This window comes from Aethalodelphis obliquidens, unplaced genomic scaffold (assembly GCF_003676395.1).
Source record: "Aethalodelphis obliquidens isolate GAN/ISIS:26980383/991018 unplaced genomic scaffold, ASM367639v1 scaffold10, whole genome shotgun sequence".
In the NCBI taxonomy this organism is placed as follows: domain Eukaryota; kingdom Metazoa; phylum Chordata; class Mammalia; order Artiodactyla; family Delphinidae; genus Aethalodelphis; species Aethalodelphis obliquidens.
Genome location: NW_020837954.1, coordinates 27,022,399 through 27,041,433, shown reverse-complemented (window position 1 = coordinate 27,041,433; position 19,035 = coordinate 27,022,399). Strand labels below are relative to the sequence as shown.

General features: G+C 38.9%; 1 protein-coding gene and 1 pseudogene across 1 annotated transcript in view; one reads left to right on the top strand and one right to left on the bottom strand.

Annotated features, from left to right (window-relative positions):
- Positions 1-19,035, top strand: part of TXNDC16 (thioredoxin domain containing 16) — a 111,676-nt gene that overhangs the window by 43,713 nt on the left and 48,928 nt on the right. Inside the window, exons 10-12 of the mRNA XM_027111245.1 lie at positions 13,703-13,869; positions 14,259-14,319; positions 18,638-18,761. Coding sequence (XP_026967046.1) covers positions 13,703-13,869; positions 14,259-14,319; positions 18,638-18,761 — 352 coding nt within the window. The remainder of the gene's footprint in view (positions 1-13,702; positions 13,870-14,258; positions 14,320-18,637; positions 18,762-19,035) is intronic.
- LOC113622756 (adiponectin receptor protein 1 pseudogene) lies at positions 15,003-16,730 on the bottom strand (annotated as a pseudogene).

The window sequence follows — 19,035 nt, the reverse complement described above, 5'->3', positions numbered from 1 at the left end:
TTTTTTTTTTTTTTTTTTTTTTTTTTTTTTTCGGTACGTGGGCCTCTCACTGTTGTGGCCTCTCCTGTTGTGGAGCACAGGCTCCGGACATGCAGGCCCAGCGGCCATGGCTCACGGGCCCAGCCGCTCCGTGGCATGTGGGATCTTCCCGGACCGGGGCACGAACCCATGTCCCCTGCATTGGCAGGCGGACCCTCAACGACTGCGCCACCAGGGAAGCCCACAGTATGTCTTTTTATAATTAGCTCATTTCACTTAGCATGATGTCCTCAAGGTTCATCCATGTTGTAGCATTTGTTAGGATTTCCTTCTTTTTTAAGACCAAATAATATTCCATTGTGTGTGTGTGTGTGTGTGTGTGTGTGTGTGTGTGTGTGTGTGTGTGTATACAGATGTATATGTATCAATATCACATTTTACTGATCCATTCATCCATTGATGGATGTTCTAAGTTGCTTATACATCTTGACTATTGTGAATAATGCTACAATGAACATGGGTGTGCAAATATCTCTTGGAGATCCTGTTTTCTTTTGGATATATACCCAGAAATAGGATTGCTGGATCATATGGTAGTTCTATTTTTGATTTTTTGAGGAATCTCTGTACTGTTTTCCATAGTAGCTACACCACGTTACATTGCTGCCAGCAGTGTGCAAGAGTTCCATTTTTCTCTACATCCTTGCTCATACTTGTTGTTTTCTGTTGTTTTTGTTATTGTTTTTTAAATATTAGCCATCCTAATGATTGAGAGGTGATATTTCATTGTTGTTTTGATTTGTGTTTCATTGATGATTAGTGATATGGAGCATCTTTTCATATGCTTTTTGGCCATTTATATATCTTCTTTGGAGAAATATCTGTGTAAGTCCTTTGCCTGTTTTTTAATTGGTTATTTTTATTACTGTTGTTAAGTTGTAGGAGTTCTTTAAATATTCTGGATATTAACCCCTTGTCTGATACATGATTTGCAATATTTTCTCCCATTTCATAGGTTACTTTTCCACTCTGTTTATTGTTCCCTTGGCTGTGCAGACATTTTTAAGTTTGGTGTAGTTCCATTTGTTTGGTTTTGCTTTTGTTGCCTGTGCTTGTGGTGTCATTTTCAGGAAATCATTTCCATTCCAATGTTATGAAGATTTCCCTCTGTTTTCTTCCAGGAGTTTTATACTTTCATTTTCTACATTTAGATCTCTAATTCATTTTGAGTTAATTTTTGTATGTGGTGTAAGATGAGGCTTCCTCTTGATTCTTTTGCATGTGGATATCTAGTTTTCCCAACACCATCTGTTGAAGAGACTATCCTTTCCCCGTTATATAGCCTTAGTGCCCTTGTCAAAGATCAGTTGACCATATATGCAAGGGTTTATTTCTGGGCACTCTATTTTGTTCCATTAGTCTATATGTCTGTCTTTATGCCAATACTACACTGTTTTGGTTACTGTAGCTTTGTAATATGTTTTGAAATCAGGAAGTGTGAGGCCCCAGCTTTGTTCTTCTTTCTCAAGATTGTTTTGGTTATTTAAGGTCCCTTGAGATTCCATATGTATTTTAGGATGGCTTTTCTATTTCTGCAAAAATGCCATTGGGATTTTGAGAGGGATTGAATTGAATCTCTAGATGACTGGGTAGTATGGGTAGTATTTTAATAATGTTATATCCAATCCAAGAACATGAACATGAATGGGATGTCCTTCCATTTATTTTTGTCTTCTTTTCTTTCTTTCAGCAATGTTTTGTAGTTTTCAATGTATGTCTTTCACTTCCTTGGTTAAGCTTATTCCTAAGTATTTAATTCTTTTTGATGCTCTTATAAATGGGATTATTTTCTTAGTTTTCTTTTCATATTGTTCATTGCTAGTGTAAGAAACACAACTGATTTTTTTTTTTTTTTTTTTTTTTTTGCGGTACGCGGGCCTCTCACTGCTGTGGCCTCTCCGGTTGCAGAGCACAGGCTCCGGACGCGCAGGCTCAGCGGCCATGGCTCACGGGCCCAGCCGCTCCGCGGCATATGGGATCTTCCCAGATCAGGGCACGAACTCGTGTCCCCTGCATCGACAGGCGGACTCTCAACCACTGCGCCACCAGGGAAGCCCCACAACTGATTTTTGAGGGTTGATTTTGTATCCTGCAATGTTGCTGAATTTATTCATTAGTTCTAATAGTATTTTTGTGGAATCTTTAGGGTTTTCTACATATAAGACCATGTCATCTGTGAACAGAGATAATTTTATTTCTACCTTTCCATTTCAAATGCTTATTTCTTTTTCTTGCCTAGTTGCTCTGGGTAGGACTTCCAGTACTATGTTGAATAGAAGTGGCAAGAGTGGACATCCTTGCCTTGTTCCTGATCTTAGAGGAAAAACATTCAGTTTTTCACCATTGAGTATGTTAGCTGTATGCTTTTCACATATCACATTTATTATGTTGAGGTTCTCTTCCTAGTTTTTTAATGTTTTTATCATGAAAGAGTGTTGAATTATGTCAAATGCTTTTTCTGCATCAATTGAGATGATTATGTGATTTCTGACCATTGTTATGTTAATGAGGTGTGTTACATTTATTGATTTTCATATTTTTTATTACATGTGTACATAATTATTTTACTGTGGTAAAAATATAATATCAAAATAGGGCAAAGATGCTACATACACCCACATAGAAAATTAGCTATTGATGGAAAATGTTTACATTTGAATAGCAATCAAAACTAAAATTTAGTTTTTTCCTCTATTTTCAATTTCTTTAAGAGGTTTCCTTTTTTTTTTGAATTTTCTTTTATTTATTTTTTTATACAGCATGTACTTATTAGTCATCCATTTTATACACATCGGTGTATACATGTCAATCCCAATCTCTCAATTCATCACACCACTACCACCACCAACCCCACCCCCCACCGTTTTCCCCCGTTGGTTTCCATAAGTTTTTTCTCTACATCCGTGTCTCTATTTCTGCCTTGCAAACCAGTGCATCTGTACCATTTTTCTAGGTTCCACATATATGTGTTAACATACGATATTTGTTTTTCTCTTTCTGACTTACTTCACTCTGTACGACAGTCTGTAGGTCCATCCACGTCTCTACAAATGACCCAATTTCATTCCTTTTTATGGCTGAGTAATATTCCATTCTATATATGTACCACATCTTCTTTATCCATTTGTCTATCAGTGGACATTTAGGTTGCTTTCATGACCTGGCTATTGTAAATAATGCTGCAATGAACATTGGGGTGCATGTGTCTTTTTGAATTATGGTTTTCTCTGGGTATATGCCCAGTAGTGGGATTGCTGGGTCATATGGTAATTCTATTTGTAGTTTTTAAAGGAACCTCCATACTGTTCTCCATAGTGGCTGTATCAATTTACATTCCCACCAACAGTGCAAGAGGGTTCCCTTTTCACCACACCCCCTCCAGCATTTGTCGTTTGTAGATATTCTGATGATGCGCATTCTAACTGGTGTGAGGTGATACCTCATTGTAGTTTTGATTTGCATTTCTCTAATAATTAGTGACGTTGAGCAGCTTTTCATGTGCTTCTTGACCATCTGTATGTCCTCTTTGGAGAAACATCTATTTAGGTCTTCTGCCCATTTTTGGATTGGGTTTTTTCTTTTTTTTTAATATTGAGCTGCATGAGCTGTTTATATATTTTGGAGATTAATTCTTTGTCCACTGATTCGCTTGCAAATATTTTTTCCCATTTTGAGGGTTGTCTTTTCATCTTGTTTGTAGTTTCCTTTGCTTTGCAAAAGCTTTTAAATTTCATTAGGTCCCATTTGTTTATTTTTGTTTTTATTTCCATTACTCTAGGAGGTGGATCAAAGAAGATCTTGCTGTGATTTATGTCAAAGAATGTTCCTCCTATGTTTTCCTCTAAAAGTTTTATAGTGTCCAGTCTTACATTTACATCTCTAATCTATTTTGAGTTTATTTTTGTGTATGGTGTTATGGAGTGTTCTAATTTCATTCTTTTTCATGTAGCTGTCCAGTTTTCCCAGCACCACTTATTGAAGAGGCTGTCTTTTCTCCATTGTATATCCTTGCCTCCTTTGTCATAGATTAGTTGACCGTAGGAGCATGGGTTTAGCTTTGGGCTTTCTATCCTGTTCCATTGATCTATATTTCTGTTTTTGTGTCACTTCCATATTACGTTTAATACTGTAGCTTTGTAGTATAGTCTGAAGTCAGGGAGTCTGATTCCTCCAGCTCCGTTTTTTTCCCTCAAGACTGCTTTGGCTATTCGGGGTCTTTTGTGTCTCCATACAAATTTTAAGATTGTTTGTTCTAGTTCTGTAAAAAAAAAGGCCATTGGTAATTTGATAGGGATTGCATTGAATCTGTAGATTGCTTTGGGTAGTATAGTCATTTTCACAATACTGATTCTTCCAATCCAAGAATATGGTATATCTCTCCATCTGTTGGTATCATCTTTAATTTCTTTCAACAGTGTCTTATAGTTTTCTACATACAGGTCTTTTGTCTCCCTAGATAGATTTATTCCTAGGTATTTTATTCTTTTTGTTGCAATGGTAAATGGGAGTGTTTCCTTAATTTCTCTTTCAGATTTTTCATTAGTGTATAGGAACGCCAGAGATTTCTGTGCATTAATTTTGTATTCTGCAGCTCTACCAAATTCATTGATTAGCTCTAGTAGTTTTCTGGTGGCATCTTTAGGAATCTCTATGTATACGATTCTCTATGTATAGTATCATGTCATCTGCAAACACTGACAGTTTTACTTCTTCTTTTACAATTTATATTCCTTTTATTTCTTTTTCTTCTCTGATTGCCAAGGCTAGGACTTCCAAAACTATTTTGAATAATAGTGGCGAGAGTGGACATCCTTGTCTTGTTCCTGATCTTAGAGGAAATGCTTTCAGTTTTTCACCATTGAGAATGATGTTTGCTATGGGTTTGTCATATATGGCTTCCATTATGTTGAGGTAGGTTCCCTCTATGCCCACTTTCTGGAGAATTTTTATGATAAATGGGTGTTGAATTTTGTCAAAGGCTTTTTCTGCATCTATTGAGATGATCATATGGTTTTTATTCTTCAATTTGTTAATATGGTGTATCACATTGATTGGTTTGCATATATTGAAGAATGCTTGCATCCCTGGGGTAAATCCCACTTGATCATGGTGTGTGATCCTTTTAATGTGTTGTTGGATTCTGTTTGCTAGTATTTCATTGAGGATTTTTGCATCTATATTCATCAGTGATATTGGTCTGTAATTTTCATTTTTGGTAGTATCTTTGGTTTTCATATCAGGGTGATGGTGGCCTCGTAGAATGAGTTTGGGAGTGTTCCTTCCTCTGCAGTTTTTTGGAAGAGTTTGAGAAAGATGGGTGTTAGCTCTTCTCTAAATGTTTGATAGAATTCACCTGTGAAACCATCTGGTCCTGGGCTTTTGTTTGTTGGAAGATTTTTAATCACAGTTTCAATTTCATTACTTGTGATTGGTCTGTTCATATTTTCTATTTCTTCCTTGTTCAATCTTGGAAGGTTATACCTTTCTAAGAATTTGTCCATTTCTTCCAGGTTGTCCATTTTGTTGGCATATAGTTGCTTGTAGTCGTCTCTTAGGATGCTTTGTATTTCTGCAGTGTCTGTTGTAACTTCTCTTTTTTCATTTCCAATTTTATTGATTTGAGTCCTCTCCCTCTTTTTCTTGATGAGTCTGGCTAATGGTTTATCAATGTTGTTTATCTTCTCAAAGAACCAGCTTTTAGTTTTATTGATCTTTGCTATTGTTTTCTTTGTTTCTATTTCATTTATTTCTGCTCTGATCTTTACGATTTCCTTCCTTCTGCTAACTTTGGGTTTTGTTTGTTCTTCTTCCTCTAGCTCCTTTAGGTATAAGGATAGATTGTTTATGTGAGATTTTTCTTGTTTCTTGAGGTAGGTTTGTATAGCTATAAACTTCCCTCTTAGAACTGCTTTTGCTGCATCCCATAGGTTTTGGATTGTCGTGTTTTCAGTATCATTTTTCTGTAGGTATTTTTTGATTTCCTCTTCGATTTCTTCAGTGATCTGTTGGATATTTAGTAACGTATTGTTTAGCCTCCATGTGTTTGTGTTTTTTACGTTTTCTTCCCTGTGATTGATTTCTAATCTCATAGTGTTGTGGTCAGAAAAGATGCTTGATATGATTTCAGTTTTCTTAAATTTACTGAGGCTTTATTTGTGACCCAAGATGTGATCTGTCCTGGTGAATGTTCCATGCACACTCGAGAATAAAGTGTAATCTGCTGTTTTTGGATGGAATTTCCTATATATATCAATTAAATCTATCTGGTCTATTGCATCATTTAAAGCTTGTGTTTCCTTATTAATTTTCTGTTTGGATGATCTGTCCATTGGTGTAAGTCAGGTGTTAAAGTCCCCCACTATTGTGTTACTGTCGATTTCCTCTTTTATAGCTGTTAGCAGTTGCCTTATGCATTGAGGTGCTCCTATGTTGGGTGCATATATATTTACAATTGTTATATCTTCTTCTTGGATTGATCCCTTGATCATTATGTAGTGTTCTTCTTTGTCTCTTGTAACATTCTTTATTTTTAAAGTCTATTTTATCTGATATGAGTATTGCTACTCCAGCTTTCTTTTGATTACCATTTGCATGGAATATCTTTTTCCATCACCTCACTTTCAGTCTGAATTTGTCCCTAGGTCTGACGTGGGTCTGTTGTAGACAGCATAAATATGGGTCTTGTTTTTGTGTCCATTCAGCAATCCTGTGACTTTTGGTTGGAGCATTTAATCCCTTCACATTTAAAGTAATTATTGATATGTATGTTCCTATGACCATTTCCTTAATTGTTTTGGGTTTGTTTTTGTAGGTCCTTTTCTTCTCTTGTGTTTCCCACTTAGAGGAGTTCCTTTAGCATTTGTTGTAGAGCTGGTTTGGTGGTGCTGAATTCTCTTAGCTTTTGCTTGTCTGTAAAGCTTTTGATTTCTCCATCGAATCTGAATGAGATCCTTGCCAGGTAGAGTAATCTTGGCTCTAGGTTCTTCCCTTTCATCACTTTAAGTATATCGTTCCACTCCCTTCTGGCTTGTAGAGTTTCTGCTGAGAAATCAGTTGTTAACCTTATGGGAGTTCCCTTGTATGGTATTTGTCATTTTTCCCTTGTTGCTTTCTATAATTTTTCTTTGTCTTTAATTTTTGCCAATTTGATTCCTATGTGTCGCGTTGTGTTTCTCCTTGGGTTTATCCTGCCTGGGACTCTCTGCACTTCCCGGACTTGGGTGGTTATTTCCTTTCCCATGTTAGGGAAGTTTTTGAATATAATCCCTTCAAATATTTTCTCAGGTCCTTTCTCTCTCTCTTCCCCTTCTGGGACCTCTGTAATGTGAATGTTGGTGCACTTAATGTTTTCCCAGAAGTCTCTTAGGCTGTCTTCATTTCTTTTCATTCTTTTTTTTTATTCTGTTCGGCAGCAGTGAATTCCACCATTTTGTCTTCCAGGTCACTTATCCTTTCTTCTGCCTCATTTATTCTGCTATTGATTGCTTCTAGTGTATTTTTCATTTCAGTTATTGTGTTGTTCATCTCTGTTTGTTCTTTATTTTGTTCTTTAATTCTTCTAGGTCTTTTTTAAACATTTCTTGCATCTTCTCAATCTTTGCCTCCATTCTTTTTCTGAGGTCCTGGATCATCTTCACTATCATTCTGAATTCTTTTTCTGGAAGGTTGACTATATCCACTTCATTTAGTTGTTTTCCTGGGGTTTTATCTTGTTCCTTCATCTGGTACATAGCCCTCTGCCTTTTCATCTTGTCTATCTTTCTGTGAATGTGGTTTTTGTTCCACAGGCTGCAGGATTGTAGTTCTTCTTGCTTCTGCTGTTTGCCCTCTGGTGGATGAGGCTATCTAAGAGGCTTGTGCAAGTTTCCTGATGGGAGGGACTGGTGGTGGGTAGAGCTGGCTGTTGCTTTGGTGGGCAGAGCTTAGTAAAACTTAATCCACTTGTCTGCTGATGGGTGGGGCTGGGTTCCCTCCTTGTTGGTTGTTTGGCCTGAGGCGACCCAACTCTGGAGGCTCCCCGGGCTCTTTGGTGGGGCTAATGGCGGACTCTGGGAGTTCTCACGCCAAGGAGTAATTCCCAGAACTTCTGCTGCCAGTGTCCTTGTCCTCATGGTGAGACAGAGCCACCCCCACCTCTGCAAGAGACCCTCCAACACTAACAGGTAGATCTTATTCAGTCTCCTATGGGGTCACTGCTCCTTTCCCTGGGTCCTGATGCACACACTAGTTTGTGTGTGCCCACCAAGAGTAGAGTCTCTGTTTCCCCCAGTCCTGTCAAAGTCCTGCAATCAAATCCCATTAGCCTTCAAAGTCTGATTCTCTAGGAATTCCTCCTTTCGTTGCTGGACCCCCAGATTGGGAAGCCTGACGTGGGGCTCAGAACCTTCACTCCAGTGGGTGGACTTCTGTTGTATAATTGTTCTCCAGTTTGTGAGTCACCCACGCAGCAGTTATGGGATTTGATCTTATTGTGTTTGCGCCCCTCCAGCCATCTCATTGTGCCTTCTCCTTTGTCTTTGGGTGTGGGGTATCTTTTTTGGTGAGTTCCAGTGTCTTCCTGTTGATGATTGTTCAGCAGTTAGTTGTGATTCTGATGTTCTTGCAAGAGGGAGTGAGAGCACGTCCTTCTACTCCGCCATCTTGAACCAATCCTGATTTTCATATGTTGAACCATCCCTGCATCCCAGGAATCAGTCCCTCTTGGTCATGGTGTTTAATCCTTTTAAAGTTTTGTTGAATTCATTTTATTAGTATTTTATTGAGGATATTTGCATGAGTTTTCATCAGGGATATTGGTCTGTAGTTTTCTTTTCTTATAGTATCTTTGTCTGGTTTTGGTATGAGAAAAATGTTGGCCTCATACAATAAGTTTGGAAGTGTTCCCTCCTCTTTATTTTTTTGGAAGAGTTTGAGAAGGATTGGCATTAATTCTTTTGAAATGTGTGATAGAATTCTACAGAGAAGTCATCTCTGCCTGCACTTTACTATGTTAGGAGATTTTTGATTGCTGATTCAGTCTCTCCTTATTAGTTATATGTTCAGAGTTTCTATTTCTTCTTTATTCAGTCTTTTTTTTGGCCATGCTGTGTGGCATATGGGATCTTAGTTCCCCAACCAGGGGTCAAACCTGTGCCCCCTGCAGTGGGAGCATGGAGTCTTAACCACTGCACCACCAGGGAAGTCCTTGGTTTAGTCTTGGTAGGTGTATATGTCTAGGAGTTTATCAGTTTCTTCTAGTTTATCTAAGTTGTTGGTGTATAATCGTTCATAGCAGTCTCTTATAGTCCTTCATTTTCTTATATTGTTTTTTGAAAATTTCTAAGTTGTAATCTCACCCCTGGTGCAAGAGTGCTTCTGTCACTTTTGTATATTTTATACTAATTTATAATTTTAAAAATATACATATTTTTATAGATATGTAAAATTATTAGTAATTTTTATGGTACTATTAGCAATCTTCTTGGTACTACTCTATTACTTTTTCTATCTATCAAGGACATTTGTAATTTTGTCTTTTGTCTAATGGAATGGATTATAACTTTATAATTAAGGAACCGTGGGGTTTTAGAAGAAGTATACCAGCTTGTATAGAAAGGGACAGAAACAGCACAAAATGAAAAGAAGTCTTTAGACTCCCCATATTCTATGGACAGGAACTGACTGAGAAATCTGCTCAGCTGCAAACACAGGCTCCCTTTTTTTGTAAGCAAGAAAGGATGAGTTGGAGGGCAGGTCAAGAGCCCAAATATGTAACCCAGAGCCTCAGAGAACAAACCCTTAGGGAGCAGGACTGAGCCCTAATCAAGGAGCTGGCCCATATGCCTGAATGGGCTTCAGAATCCCTACACACTAATGACCATTTTATGCTTCTGCTTTCTCCCCTTTCAAACAGTAATGTGTATAGTGGTTATCTTTTGCCTGTTCCATCATTGTCTATTGAGAATGGGGAAAAATCATTCATTCATTTCTTCAAATTGAGAAGAACAGTTCTCAAGGAGCTATATCCAAGCGACCACACTAGACATGAATGTAGATGATGAGATCTTCGAGTTTGCATTGGTCTCAAAGTCTGATGGGATGAGGCTTGGAAATCTTGGAGAGAAGTGTTATTCGCATGGGATAGGGGTGGAAACTGTAGCCAGAGAGTAGACCATTGACTACAACAATTCATATCTGTCCCACTTGCAAAATATACTCACTTCTCTCTCCAAGCCCCCCAAAGCCTCATCCTATCAGACTTTGATTAAATTTTCCAAAGATGGCAATAACAACTCTCCCATCTCATAAACTCTCCTTATCATGTGACATAATCAATGTGCCTGTCCAGCGGTAGGGTCTGTGTCTTCTCTCCTTGAACATGATTGCGCCTTTGTGACTGCCTTGACCAGTAGAATAAGGCTGAAATGATGATATGTGGCTTCTGAGGCTATGTGTCATAGAATGCCATGTGCTTCTGCCTTGCTCTCTTTGATTGCTCATTCTTAAAACCCAGCTACTTTTCCGTGAAATTAAGCCTGAGGAGAAGTCATGTGAAGAGGTCATGTGAGGTCCGCAGCCCACAGTTCTGGCTGAGCTCATAATAGTCAGCAACAGCTTGCTAGCCAGTGAATGAACCATCTTTAAAGTGGAACCTTCACCCTCCAGTCGAAATGCCCCACTAATGCAATGTGGACCAGAGATGAGCTTGCAGACATATGGACAAAATAAATGATTCTTGTTACTTTAAGCCATCAGGTGTTGGTGCGCTTTGCTACATACACAGTGATAGATGCTTGGAACACACCCTCATCTGTTTCTATGGCATTAACTACACTGATTCTCAGATTTGAATTTTCAGGTCCGATGTTTCTTCAGAGTTCCTGTCCCATATATTTAACTACTAACTAGATGTCTTTCTCCTAAGCTCTACATGTCCGGCATTAACGTGTTATCCTTTACCATCTGTTCTCGCTCCATTATCTTGGTTAATTTATTGTCCAGTCATTCATGGCAGAAACCTGGAAAACCATTCTCAGCTCCTACATCTCTCTGCATCTAATTTTAGATCTTAAATATCTTTTGAATTCTTCATCCTAACAGCCAGCGCTTTAATCCAGGTTCTCCCTCTCTCTCGTGTACTATTTTAGCAATAACAACTGATCTGGTCTATATTGTATTCCTGTACTTCACTCTCTATAAGTTTATGCTCTCTATTGCTTGCAGAGTGATATGTTTTATTTTATTTATTTATTTATTTATAAAACATCTTTATTGAGCTATAGTTCACATATCATTTAATTCACCCATTTAAATTGTAGGATTCATTGGTTTTTAGTATATGTTTTTTTGTTTCTGTTCTTTGGGTTTTTTTGGCCACATGGCATGTGGGATCTTAGTTCCCCAGAGTCTTAACCACTGGACCACCAGGGAAGTCCCTTTTTTCTTTTTTTTTTTAAACATAGTGATATATTTTAAATACACATATATGATCTTGTTACAATAATTTTTGCAGTCCCTAACTGGTTTCCAATTATTTACAGAATAAAGCCCTACCTTCTTAGGAGGATATATATAGTTTTTAATGATTTGGCCCCTTGCCAGATCTCCAGTCTTACTGTCTGTTCCCCCTTTTTACTTTTTTAATACTAAATTTCTTATAGTTCTCCAAATACACAAAGAAAAAACCAGGCTTTTCTACTCCTTCAGGCTGTTATACCCATTCAGGTTTTGGCATAATTGAGCTATGTGTTGTTGTAGCACTGAGGTTCCCACCTTCTCACTGGCTGTTGGCCAGTGTTGCTCTTACCTGCTACAGGCTGTTCTCAGATCCTGACCATGTGGCCCCCTCAAAAAATTGCAGTTTTCTCCCTCAAAGCCAGCAGACAAATCTCACTCCTTTGTGCTATGACAGTCTTACATGGTGTGACCTAATCCAGGGAATGACTCTGCTATAAGTATCACCCACACTCAAGGAATTAGGATTATACAAAATGTACACCAGGAATCTTGGGGACCATCTTAGAATTCTGCTTACCATAGGTAAATATAGATTTCTCTGTGAAAACTTTTATGATTAAAAAAACCCTCAATAATTAGAAATTTTACAAGAATGCATCTTCCCGTGTATCTGCTATTATCCACTCTGCTGGTTACTCAGTGGGCTCTTTCAATCTGGCAGCTCATGCTTCTTCAGTTGTGGGAAACTTTTGTGTGTATTTCAGTGATGATTTCTTCCCTTCTGTTTTCTCCCTTCTCTCTTTCTGAGACTCCTATTTGAATGTTGGACCCCTTGAACTAGTCCCTCAATTTTATCTTTTCTATTATCCATCTGTGTTTTGCTATACTTTCTGGCAGATTTATTCAACTGTATTTTTCATTTCTTTATGGATAGTCTATCTTCCCATCCTTTTGAGCTTATCAGTGGCGGTTTTCTGAACCTTCTTCTGAATAGTCTGTTTCCTCCACGTTACTTGTTTTTCTGTTTGTTCTGGTCTCTGTCTTTCATGTTAGAGGCTTTCCTTAGATGCTTGTTACTCCTTGTTCATGATTTAGAATCTGAAACTAAAAAAGCTGATTGGAAATTCTGAGGCTGTAGATCGTACTTGTTAGCTCTGAGCTCCATAGGGTGATTGGATCTGGGCTGCTTTCTGGTGAACCTCAGTGTCGGTAGCTTTAGACTTTTTCTTGTGGTTACTCAAGGTCCCCAGAAAAGGAACTTCCAGTTTTCTGCTGGTGTACAGAAGTCTGGCTGCTAGCATACTGGAAACTGAGTGGGAAAGGGCTAAAAGGAGTCTCAGCATTTGGGTACTCAATCCCCCTGCTTTGGGTATGGTATTCCCACTCTCAGCTCTTCCTGCAGTCCAGCCAGATTTCTTCTGGTGTGAGGGAGGGACCTAAGTTCATGGAGTTGGGGAGGGGAATCTAGGGATCTAATGCTTCCTCAAAAGTTTTACCTGTTCCTCCTTATTTTGGAGCCTTCCTGCCATTCCCCTTCCAATATTTCTTTCCCAGTTCCAGAGACGCCAGGCAGTGACAGTTCCTGAGCAATTTTAGGATTCTGCGGTTAAAGTGAAATTGTCTCTTAGCTTTTCCTCTCTCATGGCTTTAGGGTTTTGTTCTCCAGCTTCCAAAATTTTGCTGCCTTTTCTCTTTTCCTTTCTTCACATATGTATGTTTATCTCTTTTGAAAAATCCTACTGCTGTAGTTGTGCTGGGATTTCTGGAGGGGGTGAAATTAGATGTGTATATTCAAGCTGATGTCAACTCAGATGTTCCTCATTGTTCTGTAATATGTCATTATATGTTAAATTCTTATGTGTAAGTATTTGTTCCTTAGTTATCTGTTCTGTTTTGTTTCAAATATCTATCTCTTTATTTATCAGTACCACAGTTTTTTTATTGGTTTCTTGTTTGTTTCTTTATAATATCCTTATCCTTTATGGTTGTAAATTTCTGTTTAACTCCTTGTAAAATTTGTTAGTTTCATAATGCTTAAACTATACAGGTACACTGGGAGCATTAAACTTAGAAAATCATGAGACCATTTCTGTTAATGTTAATGGATTTATTTCACAGACTTGTTTTTTCACTCGTCTTTATTGATAAGAATTAGCAGGGTTTAAATCCAAATGTTGGAACATTATTATCACATAGTAAAGACGTTTTGTTCTTTTTCTAAATGAAGACTGAAGTTGCTGAAGATCCTCAACAAGTTTCAACTGTTCATCTTCAACTAGGATTACCACTGGTTTTTATTGTTAGTCAACAAGCTACATATGAAGCTGATAGAACAACTGCAGAATGGGTTGCTTGGCGTCTTCTGGGAAAAGCAGGAGTTCTGCTCCTGTTAAGGTATTTTAAATATAAAGTAGTCACTATACTGTATTTAGCAGAACACTAATATTTTTCTTATATGGCAGTCTGTTCACTTATAAATAAAATCAGATTCTCTAACGGACTCTAATATAGTTAAAACCAGTTGCTGAGCTAAAGTCTTTAATTATCAGCTTGATTAATATTTAGACCTTTAAACTTTGCTAAATGAAGCTGTAGATTAAGACAGAGGGTAGAAAATCTGATCTGTGTTTATGTGTAAAATTTCTCAGACTCACTAAATTGTAATCTTTCTTCATAAACATTTTTTAGTATAAGAACTTACAGCTCTATTTTAGATTGACATCCTGGATGACTATTATTCTTGAGATTAACAACATAAAACATTTATTTCCATTTTGAAAAAGGGACTCTTTGGAAGTGGACTTTCCTCAGAATGCTAATGTGGTCTTCAAAAGAGCAGAAGAGGTTAGTCATTTTATATATTGGTCTACAGTGTCTGCTTATTTAATACATGCGGTCCTAAAGTAACATACACTTATTATAGGAAAATTCTGTGAATTGCCACTATTCAAAGATAATTGCTGTTAACATTTTGGTGTGTTTTTTTCATCTGTTACTCTGTCTCTCCGTGTGTGTGTGTGTTTATTTAAATATGTATGTATTCTTTATTAATTTTTTTTGAATGCCAAGTGTCTCCTGTACTCTTTTATTATCATCATAGTCTTTGCATCAAGATACATAGCAATGATAGCAGGTTTCTTTTTAAAGCTTAGTATTAAATATTAAATATCTTTCCCCACTTTAATTTTACATTACTCTGCCAAGAAAAAAATTAAAACTCAAGTTATCTGAAGCCTGGACACACTTCCATGATTAGCCGGGCTGTGTAAAAGTTGGTGGCTTTGTTCTTCCTGCTGTGTGAGCAGGTCCAGGCCCTCAAAAGATGGATGAGGTTATCATTGTTTTTCAAAAGTGTGCTACAAAAACGGATGGCCTGTTATAAGCCAGGTTACAAAGTCAAAACGTGGGTGAGGGAGGGACAGTTTCTTCTGGAAACAGAATTTCTGAAGAGTCCCAGTCCATCATTTTTCCCCAGAATGGCTGGAGGGGGCATAAAATCTCAACATGAGTTTCAAAGCCCCATCTCTGTGAGGGGACAGTAGTTGCCTTACTGAGGAGGGCGCGGCTCAGTGGTGAGGCGACCACGTCTGCCCATCCCCGCTGCTCTCAGCGAGGGAAAGGAGAGTTTATTGCCCAGGAGTGTGAAGTGGGCTGAAGATCGGTTGGTACTGAATTCTCTAAGAGGTTTCTTCTAGAAACAGACAACTCAGACCCTTGCTCTCACTTTAGCAAAGAAGTTATTTTAAAAGCACTTGGAAAGTTCCTCCTGCGCCCTTGCAGGGCGGCTCAGAGGAGGGAGTCGTCAGTACAGCCCCCTTCCAGGCCATATCGGAACTCGTGAAAGTTGGAGACCCCGTAGAAGTGGACGAAGGCGGCTGCTACCACCAGGACGTGGAAGATCTGATGAGACTAGAACCACATGTCGGATTTTCCAGGGAAGAAGCGCTCGGGAATCCGTGCGGCATAAAGGCCTGCTCTGGTGATGTACATCACAGCCATGAGGAAGAACCAGCCCATCTGGCCCACCGTGGTGGCCTTGACGAAGCCCTCCACGATTGTAAAGTGCATGGTGGGCACGATGCCGCTCAAGCCAAGCCCCAGGAACACCCCTGCTCTTGTCTGCTGGTGCTTAGGAGTGGCAAACCGGTGCCACTGCAGCACAATGATGGCAGAGGTGCCCACGCTGGAGAGGTAGCTGAGCCGTGGCTGTGGGGAGCAGTAGAAGGAGTAACAGAGCCAGGGGACAAAGCTCCCCCGTAATCAGCAGGGCAATCCCTGAATAATCCAGTTGGGAAAAGGTCTGAGAGACCTTCTCTGAGTGATAATAGACAGCGTGAAAGAGCCAGGAGAAGCTGAGGCAGAGCACCGCGCCCAGGAAGAACATCCCGAGCACCACCTTCTCCTGAAGAGGGGTCATGAAGTACGTGTTTGGTCTCAGCATGGTCAGGATTCCCAGAAAGTGAAACGTCACAAAACCAAGCAGGTGGGTCCAGAAGTTGCCCGTCTCCGTGTGGATGCGGAAGATGCTCTTGAAGCAGGCCCGGAAGGAGGGCATGGGCGGCCTGTGACCGTGCAGCAGGTAGTCGTTGTCCTTCAGCCAGTCGGGGAGCACGTCGTGCGGGATGACCCTCCAGCGCCCCTCCCAGACCTTATGCACAAACTCCTCCATCTTCTCCATGGCATGGTGGGCTTACAGGGGAAGTGTCAGCACCCACCCCTCCTCCTCCTCTTCCTGAGGCACTGGGCATGCCTGCTCTTCTTCAGCTTTGCTTGGGCTGGCGATGCCCTGCTTGCCTAGCTCCTCTAGCAGGGGGCCCAGCTCAGCCAGCTCTGCTGTGTCAGCCTCCCTGTTCCCGGCAGGAGCCCCACTGCCCTGGGCCACCACAGGTCCTTTGTGAGAAGACATCTGGCTGGTACCTCAATGCCCTGTGGCTTCAGCTTGGGGAAAGGGTGGGGTCTCTAGGGCCCAGGGAGCAAAGAGTTCCCTGTGATGGAAGACAGGCGGGCGGCGGGCTCTGCTCAGGGCCGCGGACCCCGCGCTACATCCCGCGGCACTGGAGGCGGCCTGTGGCCAAGCGGTGCGAATCTTCTGCCTATATATATATTGTAAAGAAATTTAGGATCATGCTATATATCCTGCTTTTCATGTACAGTTATATTTCATTACGTGCTATTGTGCTGTGATGCCTGCCTTTGTACACTGTTTTGGACATCACTGATTCTTTCCTTTTGCTAAATTTCTGGAAGTAAGTTTTATTAAAGGAAATGGGAATTTTTAAGACTTTTAAAATGCATTGTCAAATTTCCCTCCAGAAGGGTTATACTTTTACCAGCAGGGTTTGGAACTTCTTGTTTCTCATACATCTTTGCCAGTACTGAACAGTAATCTTAAAAAAAAAAATCATTTCTATACACACAAAAAGTTTCAGTATTAATTTGCATGTCTTTGATAACTTTGACTAGTTAGGTCATTTGTATTTCCTCTGTAAATTACTGTTAATGTCCCTTTTTCCTTAAATTGTTCTTAATTAAGAACTCTTTAATTCTGAACGTCTTGTAAATATTATATACATATGCCAAAAAATTATTGATATGTTTATGAACTGCCAGACAGTTTAAACTTAAATTCCCTTGCATAAGTCTATGATAGGAACACTGGGCTAAAGAGTCAGAAGACTTGGATTCTGTTCCTGCTAGTTCTGGGTCCAGATAACTGAATTAACTTCTTCAAGCTCAGATTTTTCATTTGTGAAATAGTCGTAAAACCTCCCCTTCTAACTTACAAGAAGTTTTATGAGACCCAATAGGAAAATACTTTGAGAACTGTAGTATTGTTCAAATGTGTACACTGTGGGGCTAGTATGCTTTGCTTTTTGACCAGGTAATGGAAAGAATACTTTCTGAAGCTATTTTTTTTTACTATTAGGTAAAGACCCCTAAGTAAGAAATTACTTAATTTGTTATCGGGAAATAGGTTTTGTAGAAGAATTAAAGTTCATGCTGTTGTCCCAGTGCATATAAAAGTTATATATATACTATACTGTAGTCTAGTAAGTGTGCCATAGCATTATGTCTAAAAAAACAATGTATATGCCTTAATTTAAAAATTCCTTATTGCTAAAAAAATGCTAACCATCATCTGAGCCTTCAGTGAGTTGTAATCTTTTTGCTTGTGGAGAGTCCCGCCTTGATGTTGACGTGGCTGCTGACGGACCAGGGCAGTGGCTGCGGCGGTTTCTTAAGATCAGACGACAGTGAAGTTTGCCCCGTTGATCGACTCTTCCTTTCATGAAAGATTTCTCTGTAGTATGCTACAGAGCAATGCTGTTGGTAGAATTTTACCCAGAGTAGAACATCTTTCACAACTGGAATCAATCCTCTCAGACCCTGCTGCTGCTTTATCAACTTAGTTTTTGTAATATTCTCAATCCTTTGTTGTCGTTTCAACAGTCTTCACAGCATCTTCACCAGCAGTGGATTCCATCTCAAGAAACCATTTTCTTTGCTCATCCATAAGAAGCAACTCCTCATCCCTTCAAGTTTTATCATGAGGTTGCAGCAGGGATAATTTACTAAAATAATCCAGTGGCCTAAAATTTCATGTTTTAAAAATGTTTTGGTTGAGGCTTAGTGAAAGAAATTTTAATGGAATAATTTCAATGGAATAGAATTTGGTATTCTTAAAATACCTAGGGGCAGATAGTATTTTTATGTTTATGGCTAAACAGGCAATTAAACTTTTTAGTGGAATTTTTTTAGATGAAGTATTATTTTGAATATTTCTGTAGAATACAAAATAATTTTGTCTGTTTGCAATAAAATTGTATATATTTTTATACCTCAATTGTATTGAGGTAGGACTTACTGTTATATGTAAAATGCTTCAGATGTCAGTGTAATGTGATTGTGACAAGAAGCAAGCGAGACTTGCAGTTCTTTTTTGCCCTCTTTTTCAGTAGCACACACTATCTTTCTATAACGTATACTTTGGATGCTTTTAATAGTGATCGTGGAGTTAATTTACCTTTTTTTAAAAAAATATTAAAATTGAGGTTCAGAGGTTTAGTTTCATTTCATTTTAGTATCAAACAAGTAAAACATTTTTGTATTAAAATGCTTTGTTATATTTTAGTCATATCTTTTAAAATTAATGTATTTCTAGGGAGTGCCAGTGGAATTTTTGGTGTTAAATAATATTGATTTAATCGTATCCCGTGTGGAAAGTAGTATGCACATTGAGGAAATGCACGAAGATGAGGACAATGACATTGAAGGTCCAGATATGGGTAATATGTTTTTTTGATGATCATGCTCCCCTCCCATTTATGCCCAGCATCCTTAAGGTCAGTGAAATTTCAGTGAATTAACTGTCACATTCAAGAATGTGAAGAGGCCTGAAGAAATTAATTTTGAATTTCATTTTAGCAACTTGATGAGGTGTAAAGATATAAGGATGCTCTGTTTTGTTTAGTGCGATACCTTTCATTGTTACATGTCAGGCTTCTAGTTTTCCACAAGTGTGTCTTTATCCTCCACATCAGTTCTTTCAGCCCTACTGGT